This window comes from Panthera onca, chromosome E1 (genome assembly GCF_046562875.1).
Source record: "Panthera onca isolate mPanOnc1 chromosome E1, mPanOnc1 haplotype 2, whole genome shotgun sequence".
In the NCBI taxonomy this organism is placed as follows: Eukaryota; Metazoa; Chordata; class Mammalia; order Carnivora; family Felidae; genus Panthera; species Panthera onca.
Genome location: NC_138352.1, coordinates 28,371,600 through 28,390,237, shown reverse-complemented (window position 1 = coordinate 28,390,237; position 18,638 = coordinate 28,371,600). Strand labels below are relative to the sequence as shown.

The window sequence follows — 18,638 nt, the reverse complement described above, 5'->3', positions numbered from 1 at the left end:
ATTCTTGGGTCCAGGAGGAATCGCAGTGATTCCTTTCTGTTTCTGTATGTGATGTGCAGGCTGTTAGCAATGGTTAAGTGTGTTTGGTGGCATTTCTGGCCGCATGTTAGCAGGGAGGAGGACGAGGACAGTGTCTGCTTCCCAGGGCATGGAGAGGTTCCCTGCTCGGCCCTCATCTTTGCTTTCAAGACTCTAGAAGTCCCTTTGCTGCTGAATGTCAGTCCCTAATCTCTCTCTCATTCTAGGTCTTATTGCGGGTCAAGGAGTCAGAAATACAGTACCTGAAACAGGAGATCAGCTCTCTCAAGGACGAGCTACAGACGGCATTGCGGGTAATGGCACCTGCCGTGGGAGACAGATCTGGAGATGGGCTCAGGGTGGAGGTCCCGTGCACTCCAGTCGCAGGCTCTTCTAGAGTGGATTTCATTTTTATGAGGGACGTGGTTTCAAAAAATTGAGTTCTTTCTTTTTTTTTTTTTTTTTAAGTTTATTTATTTTGAGAGAGAGAGGGACAGAGAGCATGAGCAGGGGAGGGGCAGAGAGAGAGAGGGAGTGAGAGAATCTCAAGCCGGCTCCGCACTGTCAGTGCAAGAGAACCGTGAGATCGTGACCTCAGCCGAGATCAAGAGTCAGACGCTTAACCGACTGAGCCACCCAGGCGCCCCTCAAAATTGAGTTCTCTTAAAACAGCATTTAAGCAGGTCCTCGTTCTCCGTGCCTCTTGTGTGCTTTGGCGGGGACTGTGAGACCAAACAGAAATGTTGTCCTGGAAAGTGAGAGTTTGGCGAAGCCCACTTATCTCCACCAGGACATTCTTGGAATCAGAGAGGAGATGATGGAATCCCTGGGGGCCATTCAGTCACTTAGGAAATCCAAGACAGAGGAGGGGTTTTCCGGGAGGTCTTCAGTGGGTCAAGTCTATGCCCGTGCTTGCCAGAGCTCCCCGGGAGTCTCGTCCCACGTTGAGACGGACTCTCAGCTATGCCTGTTTGACTTTGTGTTGAGTTCCTGCCTCTGGAAAACGGGCGTCGATCTGCCTCTCCTGACTGCCCACAGCATCCCTCAGTCGTTCTGCAGAAGCGTTCCAGCCCCGGGGAGACGGACCACCTGGCCTGGCCCTAACCACCACTTGCTTCTGTCCTTTTTATCCCCAAGGACAAGAAGTATGCTAGTGACAAGTACAAGGACATCTACACAGAGCTCAGCATCGTGAGAGCAAAGGCCGACTGTGACATCAGCAGGTTGAAAGAGCAGCTGAAAGCAGCAACGGAAGCACTGGGTGAAAAGTCCCCTGAAAACACCCCTGTGTCCGGATATGGTGAGTCCTCCAGGCTCTGGGCCCAGACGAGCTGTGGTCAGAGAGTTTCACCAGCACCCGAGTGAAGGCAGAAGAGTCTTCTCTGTATTTAGACCTGAGTTTCATCGGAGAAGGCACTGGGGCTGGAGGGTGCCCTGGCTTCCACAGGCTCCCCAGGGTTGGGAAACCATCTTCCTCTCAGCACGCCGGTGGGGACGGTGTACTGATGGCCTCGAAGGGGACGTTGCTCCGTTAGCGTGTGTTTTCACAGTAATAACAGGTTGCATTTTTTGCATTTTTCTCTTTTCCTCAAGAACTCAATAGCTTGGTGACGGCAGCTGTCACCTGTTGCTTGACCCTGGGGCTTAACCATGAAATCTGTAAGAGGCCATGGGGGCAGGGGAGGGGGAGGGGAGGGGCAGGGGAGGACAGTCCCCCCTGAAGACATGTTGTAGAGTAATATCCAGCAAATTCAGCTGTTGTCTCTCAACCAGCCAAGCACTAGCGGTCGCGGGGGTGCTGGCCGCCAGGTAGAAGAAAGGTCACTTGTGTTGCTGCCAGAGGCGGGCAGGCAGCACGAGAGCACCATCTATAATCGAACTGTAGACTAACCCTGGAGGCTGACAAAGTGACGACAGTGGCCGCTTCCAAGGAGGAGCCTGGGGTGGTAGGGGCCATGGAGAGAGGAAGACGTGGAATCTGGGGGAGAATGCATGTATCCCGGGACCTGCCAGTTTAACTTCTGAAGAACCAAGAGCACAGAGATGTGCAAACAAGGATGTTTAGCAGTTGCAGCAAATAAGAGGATCATGGCTTCTTGAAAGAGGCCAGGTAGAGATTGTGTCTCGACGTGGAAAGAGATCCCTAAGTGTGCTAAGTGTAAGCCCCACCCCCAGCAGGACACGGGGTGCGGTGCGACCCAGCGAACGTTCGTTTAAGCAGCCATGTTTAAGAAGCCTGCAGGACTGTGCACCAGACTGCGAATGGGGTTGTCTCCGTGGGGGTGGGTTACAATGGGTCGTGACAGTCCCGGGTTGTCAGGGGGAGGGTGTGGTTAAATAAGCAGCGGGGACAGTTGGTCCGCTCGGCAGTTAGGGCCGCGCGGTCCCAGAGTGAAGCGCGCCAGCCGCCCTGCCGAGTGCCGCTCGAGCCAGTGTCCCGCACCGGCGAGGACGGCCTAGCCGCGTGCACACAGGCGTCCTCCGGTGCTTCCCGCGCTTTGAGTTGTTCCGAGAAGGATCTAGTGTGTTTTACGGTTACTGGCTTTGTGCTCTCTCAAAGCTATGTAAGGAAATGTCGTGAGTGTGGCAATAAAAACAAGCTTTGGAGATTTTTTAACATTCAGTCTGGTTCCCTGGGGTTTTATAAAACCAAAGTAACGGTTCTGTTTGTTCTTTCAGATATAATGAAATCTAAAAGCAACCCTGACTTCTTAAAGAAAGACAGATCCTGTGTCAGCCGGCAACTCAGAAACATCAGGTCCAAGGTGAGTCTGGCATCCTGCCCCCAGCTGTGTGGGGCTCTTGGACTTTAGGGAGAGGAGCTGGAGTCAGAGCCCACCACGGGCCGCAGCAGAGGGTCCCCAGGTCCCAGAACTCATCTGGCTCCACATGCCTACCCACTGGGCCAGTTCTGGTGGCTTCGAGCCCCAGAAGCTCCTTCGTGCCGAAGTGGAACCAAGTTTCGACAGTGACGATTGAGGGGCCAGGCCTCTGAGAAGCAGGGCTCGGAGTGAATTCGACCTTAGACGTCCAAGGCCGGATTTCACCCCGGTGCCCTCCTGGGCCAGCCCCGCTGTCTGCACTGTTCCGCACACGTCCCTAGTTTAATACGACGCCACCTGCCTTCGAGAGAGGAAGCTGCCTACGCCTCTTGCCCCAGCCACGTGGTAGCACCTCCCGGCGTATGGCCCCCACCCCGCCGAGCGCCTCTCCACGGGAAGGACGGGCGGAGGGTGGGAGTAACGAGCATGTTGCATTTAGGATTTATTGTGTGTGTCTTATTTTTTGCTCTTTCCTCTGACAGTCCGTAATTGAGCAGGTCTCATGGGATAACTGAAACGAGCCCGCTTCCAGGTCCCCTGTCATGTAGGTAAACCACCTCTCACCACCCACCCATCTGCCGCCCTCGAGGGGGCGGCAGGCTGCATGCACGGCTCACACCTCCATAGCAAGCTCCTTGTTTTATCGCTCCAGCAAGCACATACGCAGCCCGGGTCAGGTTCCCCTCACCTGTTATTAACGGGTTAACGGGCACTGGAACCTCCTACTAGGCTTGACCCTTTGCCGAGGGGAGCATCTCCCTGGCTTGGCAGGTGGTCCACAGAGGCGGCGTCTCGGGTGGGCGTGGGCTCGCGAGTGGCCCCCGGCGGTGGTCAGAGTACAGGTCGAATGATCGGCGTATTCCACGTTCTCTGGGGTAAACCCTCCAGAAGGGACCCGGCAGGGACCCGGCCGCCACTGGCAAACAGGGTCTCGCATCTCGGAGAACCCCCGCACCGAGTTAATGGGCCAAGGCAGGGCCGGACCCCGGTATTCAGGGAGCCAGTACGTCGCGGGGATGGCCAGGAAAACGGCTCAGCAGAGCGAGAGGACCAGGAGGGGTCGGGGCTGAATGTTTACCAGCACTTTGGGGCTGTTTTTAACACAAGGAAAAGCTTCTTTCTGGGTGCTGTGGAAGGCGGTGGGGGCACCCAGGTGCTGGCTGACAAATACCAGCCTCTCTGAAAACAAACAGGACAGTGGGCCCGTGCCTGGACACCCCCAGCCTGCCACCAGGCCGGCGTCCCGGTCACACAGCCACTCGCTCCTGGTGTGCCTCTGGCCGAGCCGACCCGATCTCATTAGTTCTCTGACCACAGTCCTGGCGGTGACGCCGACGGGCCCAGGGCCACACACCGGCTCCTTGTGCTCGTGTGTCCGCGGCTCGCTCTCAGGATCCACGGGCCGGCATCCTCCGGCTGAGGGGCTTCAGCCCGATGGCGCGAGGGAAGCGGGTTTGTTTTAAAAGGAAGACTTTTAAGAAAACACAAGTTTTAAACCTAGTCAGTTTGGTTTTATTTATTCTTCTATAGTCCCAAGTTACTTAGAACCAGATATGGCGGAGGCTTGACTGAAAACTTTGTTTGGGCTTTTTCTGTAAACGTGAAAAACACTCTGTTTAGCAAAAGGAGAACTTCTTTTGTTTACGGTTTTCTTATTGAAGGTTCTACTTCCTATTTGAGGTTGAACCGTAGCCACTGTAAGTTCACTGTTAATGATTTAGGCCTGTTGCCCATCCCGGCAAATGACGGGCGATGAAAAGCTTCTGCTGCGCCCTCCCGGGACCTGGCTGGGTCAGGCCACCCCGTCGGAACACATTGTGTTTCCCGGGGGTGTGTCTGAGTTTGTCCCTTATGGAAGAAAGGCCAGAAAGTCAGTGACAAGACCAATAAGGGACTTTGCGGTGATGTGCCGGGAAGACCTTTTTTGCTGGCCAGGAGGCAGCTAAAGGCAAGGTGGAGAGTGAGGGCACTGTCGGGCACACCCACGAAGGTCGGGGCCTCCAGCGCAGCCTCAGACCCTCGGAGGTGCCAGCACCCAAATGAGAGGGGTAAGGAGGCCAGGAATGGGGTTTTCCCAGATGTGTTCGAGTCCACGTGACTTGGCCAAGTTTCCAGCGTCTCTGTGACACACTGTCCCCCTGGCCTGAGTAGAAGGGGACCTCGCAGATGTCCTTAAGGACACCTCTTGTGATGCCAGGCAGGCCTAGGCCTGTTTGCAGTATCCACCGGTGCTCACTCTCGGACGTGCGCCGTCCTTTTCCCTGGATGTATTTGGAGATCCCTCCCCGCCCCGCTCCCACCCCACCACCACAGGAAGACCCGGGAATGAGGCTGCCCAGAATCCACACCTGTCGGTGGTGCTCTTTGATGTGGGATCTGATGTGTCCTCGTAATGTCCTTTGTTGATGTTCTCTTTCTGCATCCTGCCTCACTCAAAAGGATAGACAGTCTCAGCTCCCACACAGTCAAAGCAAGCCCGTTGCTTCAGAGCCTCGTGGCTTTTCTGAGATCGAGACCGGAGCGGACCTTTCCCACGGGGTCCTCATAGAGGCCCCCATCCGGTGGTCTGAGTTTGGGGTCACGGAGGCAGTTGTTGGAGAGACCAGCCCTGTGGGAGGAATGAGCCCTAGAGGAGCTGGCTGTGTATACCCCGGGAGCCCTCGTCTGGGTGCACAGGGTCAGCACGGGGGTCACTTACTTTCTACCCTGATAGCTCAGCTCTGGCGCACAGCGGTATGTGACCCTGAGCCCGTGGCCTCGGGCTGCCCCTCGCCGCCCTGCTCCCCAACTGCCTGTCCCGAGCACAGCAGGGACTCCTGACACCGGAGAGCCCACCGGAGGCAGAACGTTTGCTCTCCCTCCGTCCGAGGACCCTCCCCACCAAGTCCCCCGCCAGAACAAAGCGGTGCGGCAAGTGACGGGCCGGCTGGCACTTAGGTGTGGAGCCTCCCGCACCGCGGCCACGTCCGGCACCTGACGCCGCTCTGCCCGTGGGTGCCCCTTGACCTGAAGCACTGGGGGAAAGACCCGAGAGCGGATGAGGCCGTTATGTGCATTAAGGAAATTTACACTTCAGGGCGGGACATGGATTTGCCCCGCTGAGTCCTCCAGGTGACCCGGCGGCAGGCTTCAACAGGGCCCCTAATGCCTGCTTCTCAGTCTGGACCAATGGGCTTCAGAAGGGTTACTCACAGAACCCTTTATTTAAAAGAAAAACGAAAACCAGTGACTTCATTCATTTACACACCTAGAGCTCACAGCTCCACAGTACAGAGAGCAGGCAGAGCTGTTCTAGGCGATGGGGTGGGGGGACGCCAGGGCCCGCCTCTCCTGCCTCAAACTCTGTGGGAAGCTGTGTCCCACAGGCCTCGCTCACAGACACGCGCTCCGAGGCAGCAGCCCGCGCCGCGCCGGGAGCTCCCAGGAGTGTGCCAGAGCAGGAAACGGCAGGCCGGGCTCTCGGGCCCCCCCGCCCCGCTCCACTTCACGGTGCTCTGATTTCTGGCTAAAAACCACAGTGGTCACCTGGAGCCTGTACCCGGGGCCACCCTTGAGGTTCATACGTCCCAGAGGAGCCTGTACCTCTGTGAGTTCTGGCACATGCCGGCCAGTGGGCAAGTCTGAGGCTGGTGTTGAGACGGGCCACGAAGATCACGTGGCCACTGAGGAACCAGCCCCATCCGAGCTGGTGCCGAAGTAACCTCAGCCACGCTCTGAGGATGTTCCTTTTCTTGTCAAGTTAGATCTTTGGGAAAAGCCCCTAAGGGCCAGGGGGAACTGTTTTGTCCCCCAGTTAGTGAAGTGTCATTCATCTTGGAGCACACAGATTTCAAAATTACCGAGGTCACACTTGAAGGGAGTATTGGCTTCGCATTCTGAAGACTTTAGTAAATGTGTTGACATGTTCCCAGGTCCCCAGTGACAGTAAAGCCACCAGGGCCGCTGGCCAGGGAGCAGCTCGGGCCAGGAGCAGGTTAGAGGGAAGCGGGCGCTGCCAGGGTGCAGCCCAGGGGGCGGGGGCCCCCGCCGTCCTCACGAGGCTCAGCGTCACGGTCACGGAGGGACCAGATGTGGACAGAGCCCACAGAAGGACACAGACGGGCGGATTTCTAGTTCTTGGCATACCTTTCTCCCCTGGCTGAGTCGATCTGATCGCTGCTTGTCCGAAGAGCCCTAAGCTCGGAATTCAGCTGCTTACACACGTGGTCTGTTTCTCTGGTTTTTTCCTTTTTTCATCCAGATAACACCGTTTCACAGGGGACATCTCTCTCCTTGGCATGCCCCACTAATCTCTCGAGGAGCCCCTCCCGCCCCGCCCTCCACCCCGGCACCCGCACCTCTGCCTGACTGCAGCCTGCACGCACGGCGCCGGGGCCGGTGCTAACGGTGTGTTTCTTTTTCTCCTGCCCTCGTGTCCACCCAGAGTCTGAAGGAAGGCCTGACCGTGCAAGAACGCTTGAAGCTCTTTGAATCCAGGGACTTGAAGAAAGACTAGCTGTGTCCCGTTCAACTTGAACACACACCCCTCCCGGCTCGCGGCAGCGCTACCCAAGCGCCGCTTCTTGTCTGTACCTTTATTTTTTATTACTATCGTTGTCGTTACCGTTGTCATCATTAACTGTGGGTATGGATGCATGAGAGACTGGTTTATGGGTTGTTCACATCGTTCCCCACTGTGTTGATTCCCTGTTCCCGTGTCCTCGTCAAAGCTTCGTTCCCACGGTATCCAGAAACCCGCCAGGCAGCGGGGGCCGGGAGGGCTGTCCGCTCCCGGCCGGGTCTGCACAGAGCCCCCTCCCGCCGCAGCCACCGCACTCACCGTCAGTATTAAGGCCCAACAGTCTGTCGATAAGCTAGCTCGTCCCGCCGGGTGCACTGTGCGGACTCGGGGCCCCGGGCGGTTGTCGCTCTGCCGCGTCCGGGTCGCTCGGAGAGAGCAGGGCGTCAGGTGGCGGCACCGACAACTCACTAGTCTTCGGGAGAAGCTGGGAGAGCAGGTCGGGGGGCACGGTTCACAACCCCTGGTCACCACCTTTGGCTTGGGAGAAGGACGGCGTTTTGTATGGGTCCCACTAATTCAGCTTAGAGCCGCACCGCAGATAATCGCGGGAGACCTTTCACAACCTGGAGAATGTCGAAAGCAGCCATTCCTATTTTTGTTTGTTTTTTATTAAATCTTGCACAAAACCCCGGCCCCTCGCATTCCTTCCTACGCTCGCTCCTTTGTTGGTCACCAGTAGCCCTGGTCTCTTCCTAACAACTTAAGAGTGTTGACCTGTGGCCTGGGCTGCAGACCGTGCTTACAAAGCCTGATGAATTCCCTTGGGGAATCAGTCAAGGGGAAAGACTGTTCCGGTCTTTAACCTTTCTGAAAGAAACCTCCACATTGCTTCTGAGAAGGCTGAGTGAAGACCCCTATGTTAAGTCAAAAAGAAAGTGCAGAGGATGTCGGAATCAGATGAAAACTGCCACTGTTGTTTTTAACTCTACTCTGAGCTCTGAAAGGTTCTCGCGCAGCATTCAGAGAGCCTAAAGTAAACCTGTGCTAGCAAAGTTGCGTTTTCTAACAGTCAGAGTGAGACCTCTTTACCTGCCGTGACACACGACGGCAGTTCTCGAAAACCTCTCACGCTGGGGTGTCCTTCCCGGCGCCCGGAAAACCATTAATCCTGTTGAGACGAGGACTGTAAACAAGCCCCGCCTAGTGGGAAGCCGTTCGCGGCTCTGGGCTCCAGAGCGGCCGGAAGTGCTGCAATAGAGTGTCGGGAGGAGCTCGTTCTGGTCTCGCCGCCTCTGTCTCCCGTTGATTTTACTGCCAAGAGCGCACTTTCACTCTGTCGATGCTTCCGTTAGGTGGGGAGTCTGGGTACGTGGGCACTTTGGGGGTAGAAACTTGGAAATCACCTTGCTTAGTCTCTAGATTCGGTTAACAAGGTCATCCAGGGAAAGCCCTGGAAAGGCCGGGCAGAAGGGTCTGGGGCGTGCTGTCTTCTAGTGGGAATAAACTCCGAGCCGTCCACTGGCATCGAGGCTCTTCTGTGCACCAACCTCCAGAGTCTTAACCCACACCTGTCACTCCTTTGCTGCTATTCCATGTTTTTAAAGGCAAGAGAATGTTAGGTCTGGGTTTTCAATGCTACTCACCAGACACCCCGCACCGCCCCTGGTGTAGACTGGCAGCATTTTTAGGAAGGACCATGGTTTTGTGCGTGTGCCGCTCAGCATGGGATGCTCCGGATCCCGTGGTCCATTCTTTGGGCTCTAGAACGCTATTTAACACGTATGTCCTCCAGGGCAGAGAGTGAGGTGATGGCCAGCAGGATCTGATGGGGCGGGGGCCTTGTTGCCTGGTCCCCGCACAGACCGTCTCAGCAGCACGGTTTCACGTCACTCCTTCGGAGAACTCCCCTCCTCTACCGCAGTTTCCTTAGTGAGTGTCCCTGCTGCCTCTGGGAACTCTAGCCCTTCTCCAGGCAGCCCCCTGCCTCCAGCCCTCTCTGGCTTCTGGTTTCCTGGCAGGGTCCCTGCATGGAATCCAGCCCCACCTGCCTCCGGACCGTGCCGAGGGTCCGAAACCTGCAGTACTTTAAATAGGTCAGAGCACTTTACGCACCTGTGTTCATCACTCAGCCCTTGAGGTCGCACCTCGGGAGTCCTAGGAACAGCCGTATGCGGAGGTGGAAGGCAGAGACCAAGAAAGACAGATCTGTCACCGCAGCCTCTGAGGGCTCCGCCTCCTCGCCCCAGAGACCACAGAACTCGCTCCCCTGGGCTGCTTCAGTCTGGGCGTTACCAGGAACGGGCTACAAACCGGGGCGCCCTGGCTTCTCTCTAACAAAAGGCTGCTCCTGCTGCAGCCTCTAGAAAAGGCCCCGAGCCTAGCCTGGTCTTGCTGAGCGTCGCATAGTGACAGCTATGGCCTAGAACCCGATCTGAACCACCTGCTGATAAGCCGGTCCTCTGGCTGGAGAGAGCAGACAGAACAGAATAAAGGGGGCTTCACTTTACCACCTCTGTGTTGCACCCCAATCCCGCTGTGCATGGTCTCCGTAGAGCACCCAGAACCCCGAGGAGCTTTTAGCCACCAAGTTCCTGAGAGAAGAAAGAATAAAGCTGTGGGGGTGGAGTTGCTTTCTGTGCCGGTGGAGAAGGGTCCTTCGGTGGATGGGGTAGTGTAGGTGATTGTGAACTTGGGGTGCTCCCGCTGCTCCTGGTGCCGACCGGGCAGTGGGGGCGTCCCCACTTCCCAGTGGAAGATGAGCACGTGGATCGAGTCTTCCCAGTTGTAATGATCTTCCTGTAAATGGTCACTGGTCCCTCTGTGGTTCGCTAGCAGCTGACAAGCCATCAAACACGCGAACGGGAAAATGGAACCATTTGACTTCGACGGGGTCTGTGCGTAAGATCCGCGCTCACGTCTGCACGTGCGTGCACACACATGCCGAAGAGCCGCTTTCTGCCAGTCAGGCTCCTTTATCGACGTGTGTGACTTCAGCGCCTGCTAGCATTCTGGTGACCATAGCTGTCTGCGGCCTCCCTGGCAGACGTGCGGCAGAGCACTTTGCCTTTGGAAATGGAAACTTGCACCGTAAGGCCTCAAACTGGGTCTGAACTTGATGGAGGAGGTGAGGGCCATCCTGGGGCGACAGGTGGGGGCCATGGGAGGAATGTGTGGGTTTGTCAAGAGCCAGAATCAGAGGCTCCTCCCTAGGAATCCAGTGAGTGGAAAGGCCCCAGGCTCTGGCTAGTTAAGAGGAACCTGTGACGCAGTGGACTCACCAGTCACTAGCTCACCGACCCAACAGGTAGGCCTCGGGGGGCCTCACAGCGGCCAGACTCGGGGGGAGAGCGAATTGCGGTTCCTAAGAAATGTAATTGTGACCCTCGGAGTCTGTCTGAAAGGGACTGTGACAGTCGTTAATAAGGCCACGAAACAAAACCGATGGCATAAAAAAACAAGTCTTAGGGTTCCAGTTGATAGTGTTTATTTCACCATGGAGGGAACTGGAACACTTAACCTGAGAACCGAGCACGATCCTTGTCACTGCTGCCTGGCGGTCCCCTTGGCAAGTCCGTCTTTAGCCTGGGCCTGGGCCTGGGGCAGCACTTGTCTGCCCCACCCCTGCTGGAGGCCGGGCACCTGCCCCGTGGCCACTTTTCTCGGGCTTTAAAGCAACGCACGCGGCTGTGCCGGGGTCCCCGACAGCTCGCCGGCTACAGGGAAGCACTGCGGGCACCCCCACGTGTTCCCCACTCAGATGAGCCAGCGGGCAGTGCGTTTCTGCCTCCACTCCCCTGGCTCCCAGAACTGCCCAGGCCCCTTTGGCGGACTCAGCCCATGCATCACCCGTGGCCTGATCTCGGGCCCCGCGTGCTCTGTCACGGCTGGCCACACACCAGCTCTTCTCCAGGCACTCGGAGCTGTTTTCACTCAGAGTGGAAAGAATGCGGCCCGTCAACACGTCTTCTCAAATCTAAAAGTAGTCCTGAAAGTAAGCGTCCGCATCGCTGTCCCACGGAAGCTTGCCACAGTTTTAACTCCGTCGAACACACAACTTCAGAAAGCCGGACAACTACAGAATTCAGCGACCCTTCATCACCAGGAATGGTGGGAGGGAGGGGGTATTTTTAAAGTTCTTACAAAGGACAGGGAAGCAGGTAGTAAAAGGAAAAAAGCTTGTGCTCATCAGCAGCTTCGCTTCTCTGGAAACGTCCGTCCTTTGGAATACCTCCCATCCTGAACATCCTGGAAGCGGAGCTCCTGCCGTGCATTCTGTCAGATAGGAATTTGCTTCACGAACAGATCTGACGTGCCGCCCGGACGTGTTCTCCATCAGCTGGGATCGGCGGGCAGCTCTCGGGGCCCTGGCGCCACGGTGTCCACTCTTCACCAGGGCCTGGGGAGGTGCTGCCGAAAACTTGCTTGTGCTGACGCTTCTTACAGTTCAGGTATTTGCGTGCCGCTTTGTGTCGTCTTTCATCACGGGCTCTCGCCCCTTGGGTCATTCTTGAGAGACGAGGCCCTGTACTGTCTGCTCGGTCAGCAAACGCTACGATACCTAAAAGGCGTGAGCTCAGACAGGAGACCCCTGATCCGAGGAGAGATCTTTCCATCCACCTGAGATTGGGTCAAAAGGTAAAGTCCACTGTTCTCAGCACCACGTAGGACATCGTGGGACGCGTCCCCCGCTCCACAGCTGGCCGCGTCTGCCCGGAGACGGGGTCCGTGGTACTTGGATGGGGTGCCGTTGCTCTCACACCTGGACGCTTTCAGTGAGGCCGTACTTCCCACGGTGGAAAGTTTCAATAACAACCACCCCGAAGTGAGTCTGGTAAAACCACTTGTTTTGGGTTCTTTGTGAGGAAGACAGGACATAAACACAGTACGAAAACGAACATCGATTTCTCTCAAGGGTTGTCGGCTGGAAAAGACCCAGCCTCATTCTTCTGCCCTTTTGAAAACAAGTTTCGAGTATTCTGGTTTCTTTATTAAAGGGAAGGGGTCTCCCTTCTTGTCTTTCAGCAGAGGAATCTGAGCAGAGTACGAGGAATACCTCAGCACCACCCCAGCCCCACTGTAGGGAGCAAGGACCACCTGCCCCAACACAGCCTGGGCCCCTTCCCCCTAGGTGCCCGCGTGCCTTGTGGAGAGGAGCCCGCCTCACTGGCTTCCAGCTTCTCTGTGTAAAAGCCACTGTTTACTTGCTTCAAAATAACCTACGTTATACAGAGTGAGCGGTGTAAATATTAGAAATTACCGCAGGGATTTTTGTGACAGAGTTGGTATGGGTTTAAAAATATCCCCTCGTAAGCTAGGGAGGACGGCTTTGGGTTCAACACTGAACGCCACCCAGAGTGATAAGGAACCGTTTCTAACGGGTGATGCACCTTCTTCAAAGCTTCGGTCACCTCATGGGCGGTTTTCAGGAGTGCATGCCAGCATCTGAAGTAACAGGAGGCCTGCATCCACGCGCGTTTTCTCTGGAAGAACTCCGTCATACTTGCTCCCGGCCGAGCCATTCGGAGGCCTCCAGGAAAAGCGGGACCGTGGAGAACGTGGTGGGCACATCTTCCCCAGATCTTTCTGTGGCGATTTCAGGCCTATAGGGAGACGTCGTGGAAGGCACTGCTCTGGCCCGAGCGGCCGGATGGGGGGACTCGTGACCCCTCGCTGGGCCGGGCGTCTGCATGTCCCCCACTCCTAGGTCCTGTGGGAAGTGTCGAGGGTGCAGAGCTGCCAGCGCGGTCCCTTTGCATCGTGTGTCCGCGTCACTTTGGGGAGGGAACGTGCGGGAAACCGGCTCATCCGGTGCATAGGCTGACCCAGGAGGACTCGGAGGTCCCAAGGGTGAAGCACATGGTCCGTGGGCGTCGGTCGGGGGCTGGTGGGGGAAGGGAGAGCTTCTCGGGATGCAGTCCGAACACCGGAAGGAATGAAGTTCTGGAAAAGCAGCGGTCGCCGGACACAGTCGGCCTGCCACCCGTCACGTGTCTGTGCCCTTCACAACTAGTATCACATATTTCAGTTTTGTTTTATAGGAAGCTAGGAATAGATTATATAAAGAACACTAAAGTCATTATTGTGTTATAAGTTTGTATCACAAAACCAATTACGATGGATTTTAGGATTTACCTTTAGTATTAATGACTTCTCTACTGACTTACTGTTAGGACTTAAAACCAGTTAAGTGCTAAGAATTCATGTGGTTTTCCTAATATTTATAAAGTGTAAAGTTTCTAAGTGACTCCTCACCAATTGTAATTCTTAATAACTTTTCTCACAAATACACTCTTGTGTCAGAGGGAACGTCTCGGTCCAGCGACCAAGGACGACAACGCTAGGCCAAACTGCTGGGGGAGCTGATACACGAACAAAGTGGAACGTGTACATAACTTTCTGCTGTGACAAGTTTGGAAATAATCCACAGCAGTGACTTCTGTCACAGCTAATTATTGCAACAGTCGGGTGATAACGTGTTCAAACAACAAGCCCGTGTAATTCTAACCGGGGTTTCATTTCTGTACTAACGCTAAGTGGTAACGTTCTCTGAACAACGTGTGTGGAGGCCTCTGGGCTTGGCAGCCCCCCACTGCCTCCCTGCGCTGGGGCGGCCCCAGGGGCTCTGCCAGGGGGTTGGAGGGGGGGGGTGGCATCTTCTGTCCGGCCACACTGCCCTCCCGAAGAGGTGAGCCCGGTCAGCCAAGCTGCTCGCTCTTCCGACAATTCAACATTTTGATGGTTTCATTGAGGCTTTTTTAAAAAAAATAAACCGTTTCTGAACAACTGTTCACAATTGAAGTGTTCCTTTGTCAAAATATTTATTCCTTTGTGTGACATGCTAGATTCCCATGGATGCAGCTGATCGTTTCTACTTTGTAAATATTACCTAACTTTACATAAACTATATCATAATAAACTATTTTTGCATCACCCTGGCATGCTGTGAATGGGAGTTTGTTCAATGGAGAGACATGCACAATATTCATTTAAATCAGAATATGGAAACCTGTCAGTAGCCTAGAGACTTATCCTGGAGTTTTTTGGTTTTCGTTTTGTTTGGCTTTAAAAACAAAAGTGTTTTCAAAGTTAGGGGTTTATCAGCATTTTAAAATCAGGAGATTTCACATAAAAGTCTGTACTGTGGGGCATCTGGGTGGCTCAGTCGATTAAGCATCCAACTTCAGCTCAGGTCCTGATCTCATGGTTTGTGGGTTTGAGCCCCATGTCGGGCTCCACGCTGACAGCGGGGAGCCAGCTTGAGACTCTCTCTCTTGACCTTTCTCTGTCCCTCCCCAACTCCCCTTTCTCTGTCAAAATAAGTAAAGTTTAAAAAAAAAAAAACAACTACCTATGTTCACATACAATGCATAATAAATATTTTATATCATGAATCAAATGAAGGTACATTGGCTCTGCTCTAGAAACCTTCAAGGGAGGCCAAAAGCAGCATAAAAAATACTAAAGAGAGGAAGGAGCTAGAACTATCAATCAAGGAAACAGAACTCTCATATCTGCCCCTTTATTATTAGGTTTTTTACAATAAAGTTGTACTTGGTGTTTCAAAGAGAAAATACATCCTATCTCATGACCCAATACACACACACACACACACACACCATAACCCAAAAGTTCACAAAAGAATGCACCCTACATTCTGTTAAATTTTTTAAAATTCTAGTTGTGGCCCACTGAATAGAATAAGAAAATAAGAAACCGGATTTTCCCAATATTGCCACAACCTTTGGAATGAAATAGGTGAAAGTGTGTGGAAATCCAAACTTTTATTCAGTAAGCAGAAAAAAACAAATTCTGACTCTACCTATTGGAAATCAACTTCTGGAATTCAAAAAACTTAGAAAAAATAGAGTACAGACATACAAAGTAGCATACCTCCGGTGTGCTATTTATTCTAGTTGTTTAAAAATGTTTCGATAATTTTTTGTTCTTTAAAAAAATTCTAGACACTGGTCCTAATGGTATTCTAATAACTTTAACATTTTTTTAAAGCTGTGTAATTTGCAATTGTGAAAATCAGTTGGCACTTAGAAAATCTAGCATCCTTTCATGATTAAAGCACTCAGCAAACTAGGAATACAAGTAAGCAAATTCAGTGTGATAAAGAACATTTATAAAAACCCCACGACTTCATACTTAATGGTGAAAAACTGGAAACTTTCCCCTGAAGATCAGCAACAAGACAAGGATAGCTCTTCTCACCATATATATTCAACACTGTACTGGAGATTCTAGCCAGGCAAGAAATAGGAAAAACGTCCATGTTGAAAAGGAAGAAGTAAAAACTGTATCTGCAGGTAACATGATCTTGTATATGGGAACCCGAGGGAATCCACTAAAAAGATCTATTGAAACTGATATGAGGTCTGCAAGTTTGCAGGATACAACATTCATATACAAAAATGAATTGTATTTAGTAGCAGCCTGAAACAAAGCAATTCCATTTGCAATAATATCAAAAAGAATAAAATACTTGGGAATCAACTTTTTTGAAAGAAGTGTAAGACTTAGACACTGGACACTACAAAAAAAAAGTAAGATTTAAACAAATGGAAAGGAATCCCACGTTCACGGGTCGGAAAATGTGATATCGTTAGAGCGGCAATACTCTCCAACTTGATCTACAGACTCAACGCAATCCCAGCTGCTTCTGCAAAAGCTGATCAGCTGATCCTAAGATTCATAAAGACATGTAACGGGACCCAGGATAGCCAAAACCATGTTGGAAAGAAGAACAAAGCTAAAGGACTTGTTTACCGGGTTTCAAAAGTTGACACAAAGCCTAAGTAGTCAAGACAGTGTGTGTACTGGCACGGGGACTGACACAGACCAATGGACCAGAATTAAGAATCCAGAAAGAAGCAATTGCATTTAGGTGATCAACTGATTTTTAACAAGAATACCAAAACCATTCAGGGTACAAAGAATAATCTTTTCAACAAATGGTGCTGAGACAACTAGCTATCCACATATAAAAGAATGAAGTTGGACCCCCTGCCTCTCACCATACACAAAACCTCAAAATGGTTCACAGACCTGACCCAAAAGTGGACAGACCCAATGGGGGTCAGAGATGAGAATGAAGAGACCGGAGAACGTGGCATGGGCAGCCATGTTGAGGCCTCACCTTTCCATTCCGACCACTGCTTTTCCCACCACCACTGACCCCCGAGGCTCACCTACCTTTTGGTGCAGATAACAAGGCAAGTAGCAGTTGGTCAGGGGAAGAATGCCTGCGAACGGTGTTCTGGGGGACTTCAGAAAGTTTTTGAACACGACAGTGTTGAGCTGAACTGCAAGATGAAGTTTGCTATCTACTTGCCACCAAAGGCAGAAACTGGAAAATGCCCTGCACTATACTGGCTGTCTAGTTTAACTTGCACAGGACAAAATATTATGTGAAAGATTATCAAGCTGCTTCAGAACGTGTCCTTGTCATCACCGTTCCAGACACCAGCACATGTGGCTGTAATATTAAGGGAGGCGAGGGCTGGGACTTTGGCACTGGTGCTGGGTTTACGTGGATGCCACTGAAGAGCCTTGGAAAACTACCTACAGAATGCACTATTACGTAACTGAGGCGCTTCCTCAACTCATAAATGCCAGCTTTCCAGTGGGCCCCCAAAGGATGTCTATTTGGGGCCGTTCCACAAGAGGCCACAGAGCTCCGACGTGTGTTGGGAGAATCCTGGAAAATACAAATCTGCATCAGCCGCTCTCCAGTGTGCAACCCAGCGCTCTGTCCTGCAGGCAAAAAAGAAGCCTTTAGTGAATATTTGGGATCAGATACAAAGTAAAGGGAAGGCTTCTGATGCCACCCATCTTGTGGTCCTGTCCGGGTTCTCAGCCTGACGCACTAATTGGTCAGGAAAAAGACGGCCAGTTCCTTTCAGATGGACAGTTACTACCTAGTAACTTCACAGCTGTCTCTACAGAAAAGAGAGTCCCTTTTGCTTTGGGATTACAAGTGGGTTATGATCACAGTCACTACTTCATTGCAATCTTTATTGCTGGTCACATCAGGCATCATGCAAAATACCCGAATGCATGAAAAACTTCAGATAAGAGAATTTCCAGGATTATAATCCTGCTATAAACAGAACTGTAGGGGGAAAGTACTTCAAAACATTGTATTTCATAGTGCTAAAAATGCATCATTCCATAGCTGAATCACTTTCTGAATAAACATATAAGACCTAGAAAAAACGTGGTTCACAGACTGACACAAGGAGCTAAGAGAATAATACTCCGAGAAAAAAACACAGAAGCAAATCTTTGCGACCTTGGGTTGGGTGACAGTTTCTCAGATATGACACCAAAATCCAAACAACAGAGGTAAAAACAGGTATTTCTAACACGCAAATGCCAACAGTACCCAAGAAAAAAGACCATCCAGAGAATGGGAGAAATTATTTGCAAATCATATTTCTGATAAGGGACTGGAGTCCGAAATATAAAAAGAACTCTTAGAATCCTTATAATTCATATGAAGTTATAGGTCATAACTTATAACTCTTATAATTCATCAATAAAAAGGCAACCCAATATTTTAAAAACGGGCAAAGGACTTGAACAGACATTTCTCCAAAGACAATATACAAACGACAGGGACATGAGATGTTCATCTTCATTAGTCATTAAGAAAAGGCAAGTCAAAACCACAATGAGATACCACCTCACACCCAGTGAGCTGGCTATAATTTTAAAAGTCAGTAATGATTTTCTGTTGGCAAGGTTGTGGAGAAGAAGAAACCCTCCTACACTGCTGGTTGGAATGGAAAAGTCTGGTAGTTTCTCAGACAAGAGTTCTTGGACCCCAAAAATCTACTCCTAGCTATGTACTTGAGAAGTGAAAACATGTCGGCGTGAACACTTACATGTGAAATGTTTACAGCATCATTATTTGTAATGGTGGAAACCAAAATGTCCATCAAACGACGAATGGGGTTTTTTTTAATGTCGTATATCCACGTGACAGAATATTCTATGACTCAACTACAGAAAGAAGTGAAATACTGACACACATATGCTACAACAGGGACAGCCTCAAAAACATTATGCTGAGTGAAAGAAGGCACATACAAAATGCCACATACTGTAGGATTCCATTTATAGGAAAATCCAGAGACAGGAAGGAGACGGTTGCCAAGGGCTGGGAGGGGGCAGAGAACGGAGAGTGCTGCTCTTGGGACATGGTTTCTTTCTGGGCTGAAGAATACGCTCTGGGATCCAAGAGTGGCGATGGCCGCACAACTCTGTTATGTACTAAAAACCACTGAATT

General features: G+C 52.0%; 1 protein-coding gene and 1 pseudogene across 8 annotated transcripts in view; both read left to right on the top strand.

Moving 5' to 3' along the window:
* The window catches only part of MPRIP (myosin phosphatase Rho interacting protein), a 155,222-nt gene extending 140,946 nt beyond the window's left edge, over positions 1 to 14,276 (top strand). For 5 of the 8 annotated variants that reach the window (XM_060647068.3, XM_078437643.2, XM_060647065.3 and 2 more), the window contains 4 exons: positions 246 to 332; positions 1,156 to 1,318; positions 2,698 to 2,783; positions 7,264 to 14,276. In XM_060647068.3, the coding sequence (XP_060503051.3) occupies positions 246 to 332; positions 1,156 to 1,318; positions 2,698 to 2,783; positions 7,264 to 7,335 (408 nt within the window). In that variant the 3' untranslated portion in view covers positions 7,336 to 14,276. Of the gene's footprint in view, positions 1 to 245; positions 333 to 1,155; positions 1,319 to 2,697; positions 2,784 to 3,322; positions 3,389 to 7,263 lie in introns of all 8 variants that reach the window. The other 3 variants (XM_060647066.3, XM_060647074.3, XM_060647067.3) reach the window with 2 other exon arrangements.
* Positions 14,277 to 15,617: 1,341 nt separating this feature from the next.
* LOC144614218 (S-formylglutathione hydrolase pseudogene) lies at positions 15,618 to 17,407 on the top strand (annotated as a pseudogene).
* The last annotated feature ends 1,231 nt before the right edge of the window (positions 17,408 to 18,638 follow it).